The sequence below is a fragment of the Neolamprologus brichardi genome, chromosome 22 (genome assembly GCF_056152115.1).
Source record: "Neolamprologus brichardi isolate AB-2024 chromosome 22, ASM5615211v1, whole genome shotgun sequence".
NCBI lineage: Eukaryota > Metazoa > Chordata > Actinopteri > Cichliformes > Cichlidae > Neolamprologus > Neolamprologus brichardi.
Window position 1 is genome coordinate 31113004 of NC_142124.1, and position 15226 is coordinate 31128229.

The 15226-nt window shown below is 44.5% G+C and overlaps 1 protein-coding gene across 7 annotated transcripts; it reads left to right on the forward strand.

The window, feature by feature from the left end:
• The first annotated feature begins 6229 nt into the window (after window positions 1-6229).
• LOC148096828 (uncharacterized) lies at window positions 6230-14648 on the forward strand. Of its 7 annotated transcripts, XM_087835298.1 has the most exons (8): window positions 6287-6793; window positions 8293-8431; window positions 9018-9082; window positions 9942-10071; window positions 10906-11099; window positions 13575-13630; window positions 13725-14107; window positions 14204-14638. In XM_087835298.1, exons 5-8 carry the CDS (start codon window positions 10930-10932, stop codon window positions 14345-14347), a joined length of 753 nt encoding a protein of 250 aa, XP_087691424.1. In that variant the 5' UTR covers window positions 6287-6793; window positions 8293-8431; window positions 9018-9082; window positions 9942-10071; window positions 10906-10929; the 3' UTR covers window positions 14348-14638. The 7 variants fall into 7 exon arrangements, with proteins under 7 accessions (XP_087691425.1, XP_087691424.1, XP_087691427.1 ...); XM_087835299.1 differs by lacking the exon at window positions 6287-6793 and adding an exon at window positions 6230-6280 and having other exon boundaries at window positions 8298-9082; XM_087835301.1 differs by having other exon boundaries at window positions 8293-9082; window positions 10944-11099; window positions 14204-14648.
• The last annotated feature ends 578 nt before the right edge of the window (window positions 14649-15226 follow it).

Below are 15226 nucleotides of genomic sequence, written 5' to 3' on the forward strand. Positions count from 1 at the left end.
AGAAAGAAGAAAAAACCCGGACCGGGCTGCCTTGCCACCCTTTTCGCGGGTGTCCGCTCCCCAGGCTCCGAGAACCTTGCCAGCCATTGTGATCGGGTGGCACCGCCCACCAGGCGTGTGAAAGAAAGAAGAAAAAAACCAGACCGGGCCGCCTGGCCACCCTTTGTGCGGGTGTCCGCTCCCCAGGCTCCGAAAGCCTTGCCAGCCCTTGTGATCGGGTGGCACCGCCCACCAGGCGTGTGAAAGAAAGAAGAAAAAACCCGCACCGGGCCGCCTGGCCACCCTTTTCGCGGGTGTCCGCTCCCTAGGCTCCGAAAGCCTTGCCAGCCCTTGTGATCGGGTGGCACAGCCCACCAGGCGTGTGAAAGAAAGTAGAAAAAACCCGGACCGGGCCGCTGGCCACCTTTTGTGCGGGTCTCCGCTCCCCAGGCTCCGAAAGCCTTGCTAGCCCTTGTGATCGGGTGGAACCGCCCACCAGGCGTGTGAAAGAAAGAAGAAAAAACGCGGACCGGGCCGCCTTGCTACCGTTTTCGTGGGTGTCCGCTCCCTAGACTCCGAAAGCCTTGCCAGCCCTTGTGATCGGGTGGCACCGCCCACCAGGCGTGTGAAAGAAAGAAGAAAAAACCCGGACCGGGCCGCCTGGCCACCCTTTTCGCCGGTGTCCGCTCCCCAGGCTCCGAAAACCTTGCCAGCCCTTGTGATCGGGTGGCACCGCCCACCAGACGTGTGAAAGAAAGAAGAAAAAACCCGGACCGGGCCGCCTGGCCACCCTTTGTCTGGGTGTCCGCTCCCCAGGCTCTGAACGCCTTGCCAGCCCTTGTGATCGGGTGGCACCGCCCACCAGGCGTGTGAAAGAAAGAAGAAAAAACCCGGACCGGGCTGCCTGGCCACCCTTTTCGCGGGTGTCCGCTCCCCAGGCTCCAAAAACCTTGCCAGCCATTGTGATCGGGTGGCACCGCCCACCAGGCGTGTGAAAGAAAGAAGAAAAAACCCGGACCGGGCCGCCTGGCCATCCTTTGTGCGGGTGTCCGCTATCCAGGCTCCGAAAGCCTTGCCAGCCCTTGTGATCGGGTGGCACAGCCCACCAGGCGTGTGAAAGAAAGAAGAAAAAACCCGGACCGGGCCGCCTGGCCACCCTTTGTCTGGGTGTCCGCTCCCCAGGCTCCGAAAGCCTTGCCAGCCCTTGTGATCGGGTGGCACCGCCCACCAGGCGTGTGAAAGAAAGAAGAAAAAACCCGGACTGGGCCGCCTTGTCACCCTTTGTGCGGGTGTCCGCTATCCAGGCTCCGAAAGCCTTGCCAGCCCTTGTGATCGGGTGGCACAGCCCACCAGGCGTGTGAAAGAAAGAAGAAAAAACCCGGACCGGGCCGCCTGGCCACCCTTTGTCTGGGTGTCGGCTCCCCAGGCTCCGAAAGCCTTTCCAGCCCTTGTGATCGGGTGGCACCGCCCACCAGGAGTGTGAAAGAAAGAAGAAAAAACCCGGACTGGGCCGCCTGGCCACCGTTTTCGCGGGTGTCCGCTCCCTAGGCTCCGAAAGCCTTTCCAGCCCTTGTGATCGGGTGGCACAGCCCACCAGGCGTGTGAAAGAAAGAAGAAAAAAACCCGGACCGGGCCGCCTGGCCACCCTTTGTCTGGGTGTCCGCTCCCCAGGCTCTGAAAGCCTTGCCAGCTCTTGTGATCGGGTGGCACCGCCCACCAGGCGTGTGAAAGAAAGAAGAAAAAACCCGGACCGGGCCGCCTGGCCACCCTTTTCGCGGTTGTCCGCTCCCTAGGCTCCGAAAGCCTTGCCAGCCCTTGTGATCGGGTGGCACCGCCCACCAGGCGTGTGAAAGAAAGAATAAAAAACCCGGACCGGGCCGCCTGGCCACCCTTTGTGTGGGTGTCCGCTATCCAGGCTCCGAAAGCCTTACCAGCTTTTGTGATCGGGTGGCACCGCCCACCAGGCGTGTGAAAGAAAGAAGAAAAAACCCGGACCGGGCCGCCTGGCCACCCTTTGTGCGGGTGTCCGCTCCCCAGGCTCCGAAAGCCTTGCCAGCCCTTGTGATCGGGTGGCACCGCCCACCAGGCGTGTGAAAGAAAGAAGAAAAAACCCGGACCGGGCCACCTTGCCACCCTTTTCGCGGGTGTCCGCTCCCTAGGCTCCGAAAGCCTTGCCAGCCCTTGTGATCGGGTGGCACCGCCCACCAGGCGTGTGAAAGAAAGAAGAAAAAACCCGGACCGGGCCGCTTGGCCACCCTTTGTGCGGGTGTCCGCTATCCAGGCTCCGAAAGCCTTGCCAGCCCTTGTGATCGGGTGGCACAGCCCACCAGGCGTGTGAAAGAAAGAAGAAAAAACCCGGACCGGGCCGCCTGGCCACCCTTTGTGCGGGTGTCCGCTCCCAAGGCTCCGAAAGCCTTGCCAGCCCTTGTGAGCGGGTGGCACCGCCCACCAGGCGTGTGAAAGAAAGAAGAAAAAACCCGGACTGGACCGCCTGGCCACCGTTTTTGCGGGTGTCCGCTCCCTAGGCTCCGAAAGCCTTGCCAGCCCTTGTGATCGGGTGGCACAGCCCACCAGGCGTCTGAAAGAAAGAAGAAAAAACCCGGACCGGGCCGCCTGGCCACCCTTTGTCTGGGTGTCCGCTCCCCAGGCTCCGAAAGCCTTGCCAGCCCTTGTGATCGGGTGGCACCGCCCACCAGGCGTGTGAAAGAAAGAAGAAAAAACCCGGACCGGGCCGCCTGGCCACCCTTTTCGCCGGTGTCCGCTCCCCAGGCTCCGAAAACCTTGCCAGCCCTTGTGATCGGGTGGCACCGCCCACCAGGCGTCTGAAAGAAAGAAGAAAAAACCCGGACCGGGCCGCCTGGCCACCCTTTGTGCGGGTGTCCACTATCCAAGCTCTGAAAGCCTTGCCAGCCCTTGTGATCGGGTGGCACCGCCCACCAGGCGTGTGAAAGAAAGAAGAAGAAACCCGGACCGGGCCGCCTGGCCACCCTTTGTGCGGGTGTCCGCTCCCCAGGCTCCGAAAGCCTTGCCAGCCCTTGTGATCGGGTGGCACCGCCCACCAGGCGTGTGAAAGAAAGAAGAAAAAACCCGGACCGGGCCGCCTGGCCACCCTTTGTGCGGGTGTCCGCTCCCCAGGCTCCGAAAGCCTTGCCAGCCCTTGTGACAGGGTGGCACCAACCCCAGGCGTGGAAAAGAATGGTAAAAATATGGTAAATGGCATTTCACTAGTCCGTAAGGACCCCAAAGTGCTTTACACATTCAGTCATCCACCCATTAACACACTGGTGAGGACAAGCTACATTGTAGCCACAGCCATCCTGGGGCGCACTGACAGAGGCGAGGCTGCCTAACACTGGCGCCACCGGGCCCTCTGACCACCACCAGTAGGCAACGGGTGAAGTGTCTTGCCCAAGGACACAGCAATCTTCCGATTACAAGACGAACGCCCAACTCTTGAGCCACGATCACCACAAAAGAAAGCAGAAAAAACCTGGACCAGGCCTCCTGGCCACTCTTTATATCGGTGGACCTCCCCCAGGCCTCACTACCTTCCCCTTGCTTTTCAGAGAAACCCTCTACAGAAGAGTTTAGAAAGATAAAACTTGTGAGTTCTGAATGTCCTGGTGAGTCTCCACCTGTTACAGGTGGGTGCAGCCTGCACTGTCTCGAGACAGACCAGACCAGCTGCACCACAGACACTTCAAACCTTATCTCAAGACAAACACTGAAAGAACAACATAAAAAAGAAGTAAACAAACCCCAGAAACATGCCGGGTTATAGGAGAAGGCAGCCATGTAGAGGTTGAGTCTGTGTGAGTCTTTTTTCTGTTTATGAACAACAGAAAAAAGAAAGAAAACCTTAGAAATCTGTAGGGTTGTTTTCTCTGAGACATGTTGGAATCTGTAAACAGTTACTCCGAAAAGGATCCAGATGTTTCAAAATACTGCTCTGGCAAATGTTTCAATTCTGCAAGCAGAATTGCTGCAATTAATGGACTAAAAGTCGTCACTTTTCACCCCTATTTATGGATTTAAGGATCAAAGGATCAAACTGGTGGTAAGATTCTAAATATATGTGATGTCATTATCCCGTAATGACATCACATATATAGGTTGTCACATTTATCAGTAAAGTTCCAATCTCTGCCCCTCCCCCCCCTCCCCCCCCCAAAAAAATGTGCTTTTGCAATAACCAATGTTTTCTACAGTCATTTGTGCTAACAGATGGCAACATTTAAAAGCTGGGTCTTACTCTGCCCAGGCTGCTCTACCATAGAAGAAGAAGAATGTAGACCTACAGTATCTTGAAAAACTTTCACACATTTTGTCACTTTACAACAACAAACGTAAATGGAATTTTTCTTAGATCTTCTGTGACAGACCAACACAAGTTACCACATAACTGTAAAGTGGTATGAAAATGATACATGTCAAAGGAGCTTGCAAAGAAAAGCGTCTGGACTTCTTTAAGTTACTTGAAGACGTTTCACCTCTCATCCAAGAAGCTTCTTCAGTTCTAAGGTCAAATGGTGGGGAGTCCCAGATTTAAACCTAGTGGGAGTATCCCCCCACAGAGGGACAAAAGGACCCCCTGATGATCCTCTAATCACCTGAGCCAAGTTTGGGAAATCTGGGACTCCCCACCATTTGACCTTAGAACTGAAGAAGCTTCTCGGATGAGAGGTGAAACGTCTTCAAGTAACTTAAAGAAGTCCAGACGCTTTTCTTTGCAAGCTAGTTTGACTACGATGACCTGGATGACTGAGAACGTTCACAGACAAAATGATACATGGTTTTCAGAATATCAAGCAAATAAAATCTGAAAAGTGTCATGTTAATTAGCATTCAGTTCCCTTTACTCTGATACCCCTAAACAAAATCCAGTGATATCAATTGCCTTTAGAAGGCAACCAAATTAAGTTTACCTGTGTGTAATTTAGTCTCATTATAAATACAACTGCTCTGTGACAGCCTCAGTAGTTTGTTAAAGAACATTAATGAACAAACAGCTTCATGAAAACCAAGGAACTCACCAGGCAGGTCAGTGATAAAGTTGTAGATAAGTTTAAAGCAGGGATAGGTTATAAAAAAATATCCTGAGCTTTGAACATCTCAAGGAGCACTGTTCAATCCATCATCCAAAATTAGAAAAGGTTTCCTACAACTGCAAACCTACCAAGATATGACCGTGTATGACCATATGACCATATGACCATGTACACATATGCAGTTAAAGCATATGTGTACATGCAACTTCAAAAGTTAAAGTAGAAAAAGACTGCAAACCTTAGGAACAATATGGAATGAGTGATAATGTCAGCACCATTCCATGATTTGGAAATATTTGTTTCACTTTAAATCTGTTTTTGTTTTCTTAATTGCAAAAACTGTAAAATTTGAATTATCTTTTGTGTCACTTCAGTGTTCTGTCACTTCAGTGACTCCCTCTTGTATCTTTGTTACACATTGGATATAATTTTTCTTACCATGATGATGCATGATCTTTACTCTCAAATCATTTTAATGGCTTCTGAGGAAGTTGCCCCTCTGCTCCAAATTACTGTTTAATAGGCAATTTGTTCTTTACTCTACTTTGTTCCTTGATTGTAAAATCTGGTATTTTTGCAAATTTGGCTCAGGGGGACCTGAAAGCCAGGAGACAATTTATTGTATTGGCCACAAACAATCTAATAGAGGCCCATTGCCCATAAATATTAATAAAGATTTCTATCAGAGCAAAAATATCTCTCTCTCTCTCTTAAGTATTTGCTCCTAACCACGTCCTAACCTAGCAGTCATATAGAGCCTTTAATTAATCCTGCATTTTTTGTCAAAGATATTTGTCACCATGAAATTAATAGCTTAAAACGGCAACATATGAACAGATTCACTGAGTAATCAGAAAAGTTTAGCATGAATCTGGACATTAGATTTAAGCTTGAAGTTTTAACCTTATCAAATATCACTTGGTAGAAGCTCCTTACCGTTTGAAGAAATCTCTTCTCAATCTGCTGTCCTCTTTTGCCTTCATCTTTTTTTTCCATCGGAGACTGACGTTATTCCATGTTAATTATTTTTTCTCCGTGAAAAATACAGCAACTCATCTTATCCCGGGGTGCCAGGGCGTCGAGCTCCGGATCTCAGCAGAAAAGTGCCAATCAAAGTTGCAGGCTGATCCAGGTATCAGTTTGACATAGGTTCTCCTCTGTGACGTCACAGTTGGAACACTGTTACGCCTCTGCGTAACCATGGTTGCAGGGGACGCTTTGGAGCTCTGCTGCTCAGCAGCAAAAGATTTCAGGTTAAACTCTAAAACCAAATAAAATCAATATACTGTATATTTGTATAGTGTACCGCGTAAGCGTTCGTTTTCTGGAAGAGGCTGTAAAACGGACAGTTAAAATGTGACATGTGATATGTCGAGCTGTCGATAAGCACGGCTGTTTTTGTGCTGTTATTCACTGTTAGCCTGTTTTGGCTGGCGTTACTGAAGTTGTTTTCAACTGGATGTCACATTGTTGAACTCTGATGATTAATGAATAAACTCTCGATGTGACGATGGTAGAATGTAGTTGTAACCCTGTGTTAATCTAGTCGTTTGATACCGTTTAATATCCAGTCCATCTGTTTGGAGTTTTGTTTTTAACATGCCCTGGAATAATTTAAAGTTTTACAATGCCGGTGATTTACGACTCTTTCGCGACAGTCAGCTGGGGAGTAAACTGTGGGGTTCTCAGAGGTAGCTCATGTGAGCCAGCAGTGACATCTGTACATGCAGTAGCCTTAAAATACTGATTATTTATTCTCCTGCTAGGTAAGAATTTGTGTTTTATACGTACATTGTTTCTTTCTATATGTTATCGTTTGGTTATGTTATGATGTGTGGTTAATGATGATTATTAGTGTGCTAATCGTGAATAAGCTAGTAAACTTGAAAATTAGCAGCCATGTTAAGCGGATTTCGGTGGTCAAGTTCGTGTGTCATTGTTTGGAATATAAACCCATATGGCTTGCACTACTTTCAAGATGTAAGCTAAAGGGGTGTGTTTTAAAAAAGGTGCAAGAATGCACCAAGAGTGCAACAACATAAGTTGTCATTTATGTTGTGCATTTGAACTAGCAGACTGCACTATGAGCACACATGGGCTGTGTCCCAATCCAGCGACCCCACGCTTCGGAGTAAGCGCAGTTCGCGTACTATGTACGGCGCGTACTAGGAAGTACGAGAAGTGCGGAAATGAGAGGCTTGTGAAATGGGACGGTCTGGCCGTCGTCGCGCTGCTCCGGTTGCCTAGCAACCATGATACTAACCCCGAGAAAAGTTTCATACAGCATTGTTTGACAGAAATGAAGGAGAAAAATGTTTTGTTGTTCATTCATTTTTTTTATGACATCACTTTGATTAGCTGAGTATCTGAGGCTGAGACCATGGGGCTGTAAAAACATAATTGTTGGGCTTAATTTCTGTACTGAACAGTCATTTCAAGATTAGTTAGTAAATAACAATTAGCTAATGTTGTTCATGGGACCATAGTCATCTCACTTTGGTAATGTAAATATAATATGGCCAATATTATATTTTTTGTCAGATTATTATGATATATTACAGCAGTGAGCTTGAACTCTATGTCAAAGATTCAAGTTGAAGTTATTTATATTTCCTATCACCTTAAATCTTCACTCAAAGACAAGTATCTTTGACAGTGTATATATAGATCAGGGGTCGGCAACCCTAGGCGAAGGGTTAACTGATGGCACGACCATAGCTGGACTGGCCACCGGGCATACCGGGCATTTGCGCGGTGGGCCAATGATTTTTTTTTTTTTTTGTAACGTTATAAACATTGAAAGGTGGTGGATTGGCCAGATGCTGGTCGGTGTAAAAATACTAACTTAAATGAACCAAGATAACCCAGCAGTCCATAGGAAATAATGTATGTCACTAAATTTACTGTCACTGCAAATGTAAAAGTAAACATAAATGAACCACAGAGGAAATGACATGACTTTGAGGACAGATGTGATCAGGTGGAAAGTGCAGAAAGCTGACTGATGTCGATCTGTGGCTGCATTCAATGTTGGCCTGTCCTGTATTAGGCATTCAGGATTTTCTTTTATGGTCATTTAGCTCTTATGGCATGAACTTGCTCAGTGCATTATTATTGGCTTTTCTACAGTCTGATATTTGTTTAATAATTGTGCATCAAATAAGTTGATAAATAAGATGTTTAAAAACTTCATCATCATATCAAACATGATCGATTTGGAGCAAGTTTATTTGGCACATGCTGACTGCATTCTAATTGTAACCAGAACAGGAGGCGAGAGCAGAGAACAAGAGTGCAGCAGTTTAGTGAAAGGAACAGGAAAGGTGAAGAAGAGGTGAGCATCCAAAAGACGAGCAAGAGGACAGTTTCAAAGGAGACATCACGGCACAATAAAAGCACAAGCTGTAAGAGCAGAGATTCATTCATATTTTTACTATTTTTTTCTTTAGGTTTTACTCCCACTGCTTACAATAAATCAAATATATAGTACAAACAAGAAAAACTCAAATTGCATTGTTGTTCAGTATAGCTCTGTGACTTCAACCTTTAGCTAACGTATAATGTTTGACATTTTATATAAATGTGACTATAAAATATAGTCAATAATATTAAAAAGGTGCTGTTACTGAGTGAAACTTCCAAAGATTTCAGGTCTGGATTTAGCCCCAGTGTTTTAAGATCCTAGCAGCGCTCGTATTTATGGCCACATTTTTAAAAGAGACGAGCTTTCTGGGTGCTGACTCAGAGGGACCACTTTAGTTCATTGAAGCTTTAATGCCAGTTTAAGACAATAAACTCGACACGTTTCGAATCAAATTGATAATAACAGAGCTATGCTGGACAAGCAGCTGTGTTAGTGTGACGCCCTGCATATTTGAAGGATTGCAATAAACTTCTGTTCTTACTGAATCTGTAACATTGCCTTGATCTGCCTACATCATTTTTTAAATAGTTTATGTTGTTAAATGAGTTTTGTGTCACTGTGCACAGAGAAAAACTCACCTGATGTAGTGGTAATGCGTTATTCACCACTAGATGGAGACAAACTGGCACAGGTATTTTCTCTACACACTAAATTTCACACTGAAAAGCATTGGTGGGAATTTTTGTTTACATAGTAAGCAAATGAAAAAATGTCTTGAGGTCTTTCCAGTGTTTTCAAAATTGTGTTTTTCAGATACACGTCAAAATTTCATACAGACAAACACACACACAAAACAACAAAATATGTCAAATTACATGCACGTCTCATTCATTTTTTTGAGAATTTCACCACTTTTAGATTTCATGGAAAATAACTTGTGTTATTCATGACATGATATCATTTAAAATAACTTTGTCAGGCCAGTGAATAGCTACCACATAAGTATAAATCTAAATCATGCAAGTGTAATATAGAAAAAACCACAAACAGTTGTGCTGTTTGTTCATAATAAATGGGTAGAGGTGTATAGTCAGTAAAAGCCACCGAGGCTCTGCCGAGCTCCAAACCACCTCTGCCACAGACAGAAGCATCAAAAATGTGCGCTGGGAGCTTCATGGCACGATTTCTACAGCCACACAAATCTATATGTATGTTGCCAAGAACCTTAGTCCATGTAGGGCATCTTAACACAGTTTACTTGTGTCAGTTAGGTCAGCTAGTGGGAGGCAGAGAGGGCAGCCTTTACATTATTTTATTGTAGAGTGACAGGAACTGCCTATGAGCTTCTAATCAGGCAGAAATATTGACAGAAGGAAATATTTAAAAAAAATAATAATTTTTAAAATTTCAAAGGAAATACATTGATGAAAATCAAAGAAGAGAAAATGTACGTGATGTTCCATTTTCCTGAGAACTGATTGGCTGTGATGACTCCTTCAAGTACTACATGCTACTTTGTCCTGCTAGTTAAGCCTGCTGTCTGTTCTCAGGCCTCCTCCTGTTTCACTGGCATAAATCCATCACCAGAGGGCTCCACTGACCTGCCTGTTGACATCAGAGCAAACCCCTGTGTCATGTGACCTGGCTGGAGTTGCAAAGCTGGACTCAGACCTGGCCCAGGCAAGTTCAAAGACAGTTGTGGTAGAGAGAGCAGGGAGTAAAGTAGAGCACTGGAAGGATGGGGTGGAAACAGGAAGCGTGTAGATTCAGTGGATTTGGCATCCTCCATCTGTCTCCATGCTCTCTTTACTGGCCTTCTAAAAATCACTTCTAAAAACTTCTCCTGTAGCTGTGCAGCTGCTTTTGTTTAAATGTTTAGGATAGCATTTAGAATTCAACTTTACTGTCATTACACATGTCTAAATACAGGGTAACAAAATACAGTTTGCATCTTATCAGTAAGTGCAATAAGAGCAAATATACAGATGTGCTACATATATACAGATGTATCGGTGTGAGGTAAACAGATCTACAGAGTGCTATGAATATATCTACAGCAGTGGAAGCGTAGCTTGAAAAGCGCTATATAAATGCAATCCATTATTATTGAGTACAGATAATGCTAATGATGATGATGCTGACAGGATTAATGCAGATGCAGAATTTCAAAGTGATTCAGAAGGAAGTAGTACAGTTTATAGAGTGCATGGTCGCTTATCTGTACCAAGCTCAAAAAAGAAAACCTACACAATAACAGAAGATGAGATCAAGCGCAGAATCCAAGCAGAGAACATGTCAGTTCATGTTTTCAGAGCTTTAATTGGGGTAGGTTTACATTTTGATTTTGATGTCACCTGAAAGATATCCGGGTTACTCGTATCACTGAAGTGACAATGTGGAATCTGGAAATTGTGCATTTGCTGCAACATATACACAGTTACACCATGTAAACAAAAGCATTTAACTTTGTGTGTGTGTGTGTCTCTTTTGGTGTTTGCACTTTTTCTTTTTTAGGGCCGTAAAGCTAAACTGCCTGCAATGATTCTTGACAGGCCTAAGAAGGCCAAAACTAAACCAACGGTGTTTAGTGTCCTGAGTGAAGAGGAGGCTGGGGAGCTAGCCCTCGGGTTTGCCGGAAGATTGGCTTGCGATGTCACAAGAGACATGGTCTGTAAAGGCATCGACCATTCAAGTGCTGATATGACAAAGTAAGTAAGTAGAATAATATGAAAGTTGTATCTTTTTTGGTATTATTTGTCATTTGGGTTATTTGTGTAATATTGTTAATACACTTACTTTCTAATAACAGACAGACTCTTCGCAAAATCCAACACAACCTTAAACAGGAACTGACTGATTCCTCAACCTTCAGTTTGCTGACACACACCTTTGGCCCTGCTGCACTGGATTCTTTCATTTCTTTCCTGTGTGAAAAACTGGATCTCTTAAATAATGAAACCTTTCGTGACGTTTGTTTGCTGTCCATATCATCTGTAAATCAGAATCTTGAAAATTGTTCACTGTTTTAAGTTTGTATTAAGTTAACTATTTGGCAAAGATGTTTGGTTCCTAATCCACACAGCATAATAACTGTTCTAACACATATCTTAAAAATGCTACAAAGGAAGAAAATGATCACATATGTTTTAATACGAATGTATTTGTGTCACACTCCTCGGTTTGTAGTCAATTTCCTTGTCATTTTTATTTCCCTTGTGTTCGTCTTCCCTTATTAGTTTGACTTTATTTAATCAGTCTGATGTAATAACTGATAATTAGTTACTTTCCAGTGTGTATATATGCTCCTCGTTTGGATTATTGTTTGTTTGAGTTCTGCCTGTCTTTTCTATTAAAGATTTAGACTTTTGGACTATTAGTGGGCCTCGTAGTTTTTGATCTGTGCACTTGGTAATTGACTGGGTTTAATTTAGTGGCCTGGAAAACAGGTCCCAGGGATCTGGTCATTTTAAAGGCTGGGGTAAAGTGTAAGAGCTATTTATACCCATGTAAACTTTTATACACTGGTTTTTACCTGTATTGTTTCAGAAAGGTTTAAAAGGGTAATATCCACAGTTTATAATTTTTGAATTCAACATATTTTATTAAAGTAATTTAGCTTGAGCACAGACAAAACTGAATCACATAATCATAAAATCAAATCACTTGCACTATACAGAAGTCTAATCTACTCTGAGCTAATGCCGATTTCCAATACTAATGATGGTGAAGGAGAGAGATGAGGGTGTGCACGGCCTGGCCACTGGGGCACTTATCCCCGTTCTGTGTGATACAATCCAACAGGAAAGCTGTCAAACCATTGGACATTGGTCAAGTTAACATTCCTGAATACATACACACAGAGAAACTCTGAGCCCCAAGGTCAGCATTAGCACAAACATGCCACTTTATACCGAATCTCAGTGCGAGGTCAGGTATTAGTCTCATTCCATTACTCTGGCTACATTTTCTTACTCATCATTACTGTTAAACTTATACTTAGTCATACCATACCACCATAATACATAGCAATATAAAAATAGTAACATATGAAAATATTACAATGGGCACAGATGAATTTGTATCAAAAACAGCAACCAACCCAAAGTAATGAATAACACACATAAATAACACCTGCTTGAGAGAGACCAAACAACTTCTTTTCATCTGTTCCTTGGCAGAAAGTTAAGACAGCTTTTCAGCTTTAGGTTCCAATAAACAGAGGTAACGGATGCAGTCCCTTTGAAATGTCTACACAAAAGTCTACTTGTGCATATATTTAGCTTTAACTCTTCTCTTTTCTGTTTTGTATTCCAAAAGGTTTTCATTTTCTCCAGTGGTTGTCTCCCTTTCAGTAGTTATCGATTGTTCATTAATTTTCAGACTGTTGGAATGTCGATGCTGGCCGAATGTTTCCTGCTAGAATGCAATGGCCTAAAAATGGCCCGTCATCCACTCATCTTCCAGACTACACAAGACAATAGACGCCCAGGCTGAGATCTTCCTCCACCTCTCCTGTATCTCCCCCTCCTGCAGAGTGAGTTCCTGAAGAGGAGACCTCCTGCAAGATGTAACAGCCTCCCCCACCAGTTGATTGTTGATTGTAAATTAGCATGAGTGTGATATAAAAACCAAGCATCATGGACATAGACTTTAATGAGCTGGATTAACTGAAAAGTGAAATTTCCGATTGAATCAAGGAATATGGAGCACATCTGTACACTGACCACATAACCTCTTATTGAAGACTGCCTTTCACACAGAGGGAGAAGAGATGCACAGGAGTGAAATGAAACAAATACTTCTAGGAAATATACTTAAATAATTCAGGAACATTGACAGACAGTAACAACCACTGTTGTGACTGAAGATGAGGACTTGACTCTGACTGTAGACTGAAGCCTTGAACCAAACACTCACAGGATGTACGGACTCAGGATTGTAGATGGTTCAGTGCAGAAATGGCAACTTATATCCCGAGCTCAAAGCTTCTGAACATACAAAACAAATGACTGTGATGCTATGACTTCAGGAGGACATAACAGTAATTACTTGGCATTAAGCTCCATACATCGAGGCTGACTGACTGGGGCTGCAGGAGCACGAGAGAAAGGATGACAATGGATTGTAAAAGGAAAAATGTTCTTATAAACTTTATAACAATCATAATCTCTTCTGTATTTCAGGTTGAAACATAACCTTCCTGTTGTGTCTCTTGTCCCACCTGTCAAAAGAGAAAAAGGTACAGTACAATCATCTCTGTCTCATGTAAAAGGAAAGCTGAAATAATTATTTTCCATCCTTAAAGAAACTGCATGTGTCGCCACATGTTGCAGGTGAGGATGACTCCCCAGCAGGTGTTTCACAGATTGTATCTGCAAATAAAGGTGAGCGTTTCCCCTTAAAGAAGCCGGCTGGTGCCACATTGAGGAAAGCAAGGCTTGAGGACACCGTTTACAAGGATAATTTTCTCGTGGTGAACGGTTGGGGGAAATTCTACCTTCCGAAGGTTGTAACCATGCAGGTTATTGGTGTGGTCGAGGGCATCTCATTCCCGTGTGAGCAGCTCGTTCTGATGACCTGTGAGGACCAACAGGTATATGCCTATGATGAAGAGGAGCTGCATCTGGTGGCTTCAAGCATGAAGCAGTTACGTGACGAGGGAATGGAGTATCCAGGCTCCACGGTTTATTACAGGGGAGAGGCCTTTAAAGACATGGTGAGAAGTTAAATTTGTTTACTGGACTTGTTCGTTAATAAAGATGATCATCTGTAAACACTGTCACTAAATTATGTTATTGTCTGTTGTGTGTAGCCCAGGGAGAATCGGGCAGACACGAGCATGAGCGATTTGGGCAAGAGGTTGGACGAAGAGTATAAGAAGCTGGTGGCAGAAAGGAAATCCAGCATCCTGGAAAATCTGAAACACAGCAGAAAGCAGAAGTTTGAAAGTTTTTAAAAGTCGTTGTGGTCAGAGTTATATTGTTGGATTGTCATTTATGCTTAGAAACATATACTCATTAATGATTAGAGTTATATAATCGATTGCATATTGATAGGATGTCTGATCCTTAGTAGTCTGCAAAGACTGTGTGCATTCCAGAGCACTCAAATTGTAAATAATGTTACAAATTTTTTATGTTGTTTTCATGGCTCGCTCGGGCCACTTCGGAGGTGGGGTGCCCTCGGCCTCTCGGCCTGGGGCTCGGTCACTCTGGCACAGCTGGCTGCCGGAGGAGCTCATGGGCATGTCACTGCAACCCCCCCCGGCTTCTGCTCCACGGCTGCTGAGTGACGCCTCATCTGGGACTCTCCTCAGCTCTTTCTGGGATAGTGGCACAGCTGCCCCTCTGTTGGTCTTCCTTGGTCTCTTGTGTTCTGGGGGCCTCTGGATGTCTGGAGTCTTGATCTCCTCCAACCTGCTTCATGCCCTGGAGGACAAGGCTGTGCCCCCCCACACCCTCTAGCAGATCATTACATGAAGGAACCTTTTAAAAACAAGCGCGTCCATGCTCACAGGTGTACACACGGGTGCTCACACACACAAACTACTCCCTTTTTGGCTCCTACCTCAAAGCACACTGTGCGCTGTCGATATTACGTGCTGCACAATAATGTTTAACATTTAGTATTTACTGTCATATTCACATAGATCATCGCGATGATGTTGTTTATTATATTGCTCTTTTTTTGTTGTTGCTTGTTTTCTCTTTTTTCTTTCTCAACAGGTGATCCAGGTGATTGATAGATGTATTTTTTGTCGGTTTGTTTTGTTGGTTTTTGTTTTTTGCCCTTTATCACCGTTCCTCTTCCCCCGCTGTTTTTCTTTCCCTCTTTC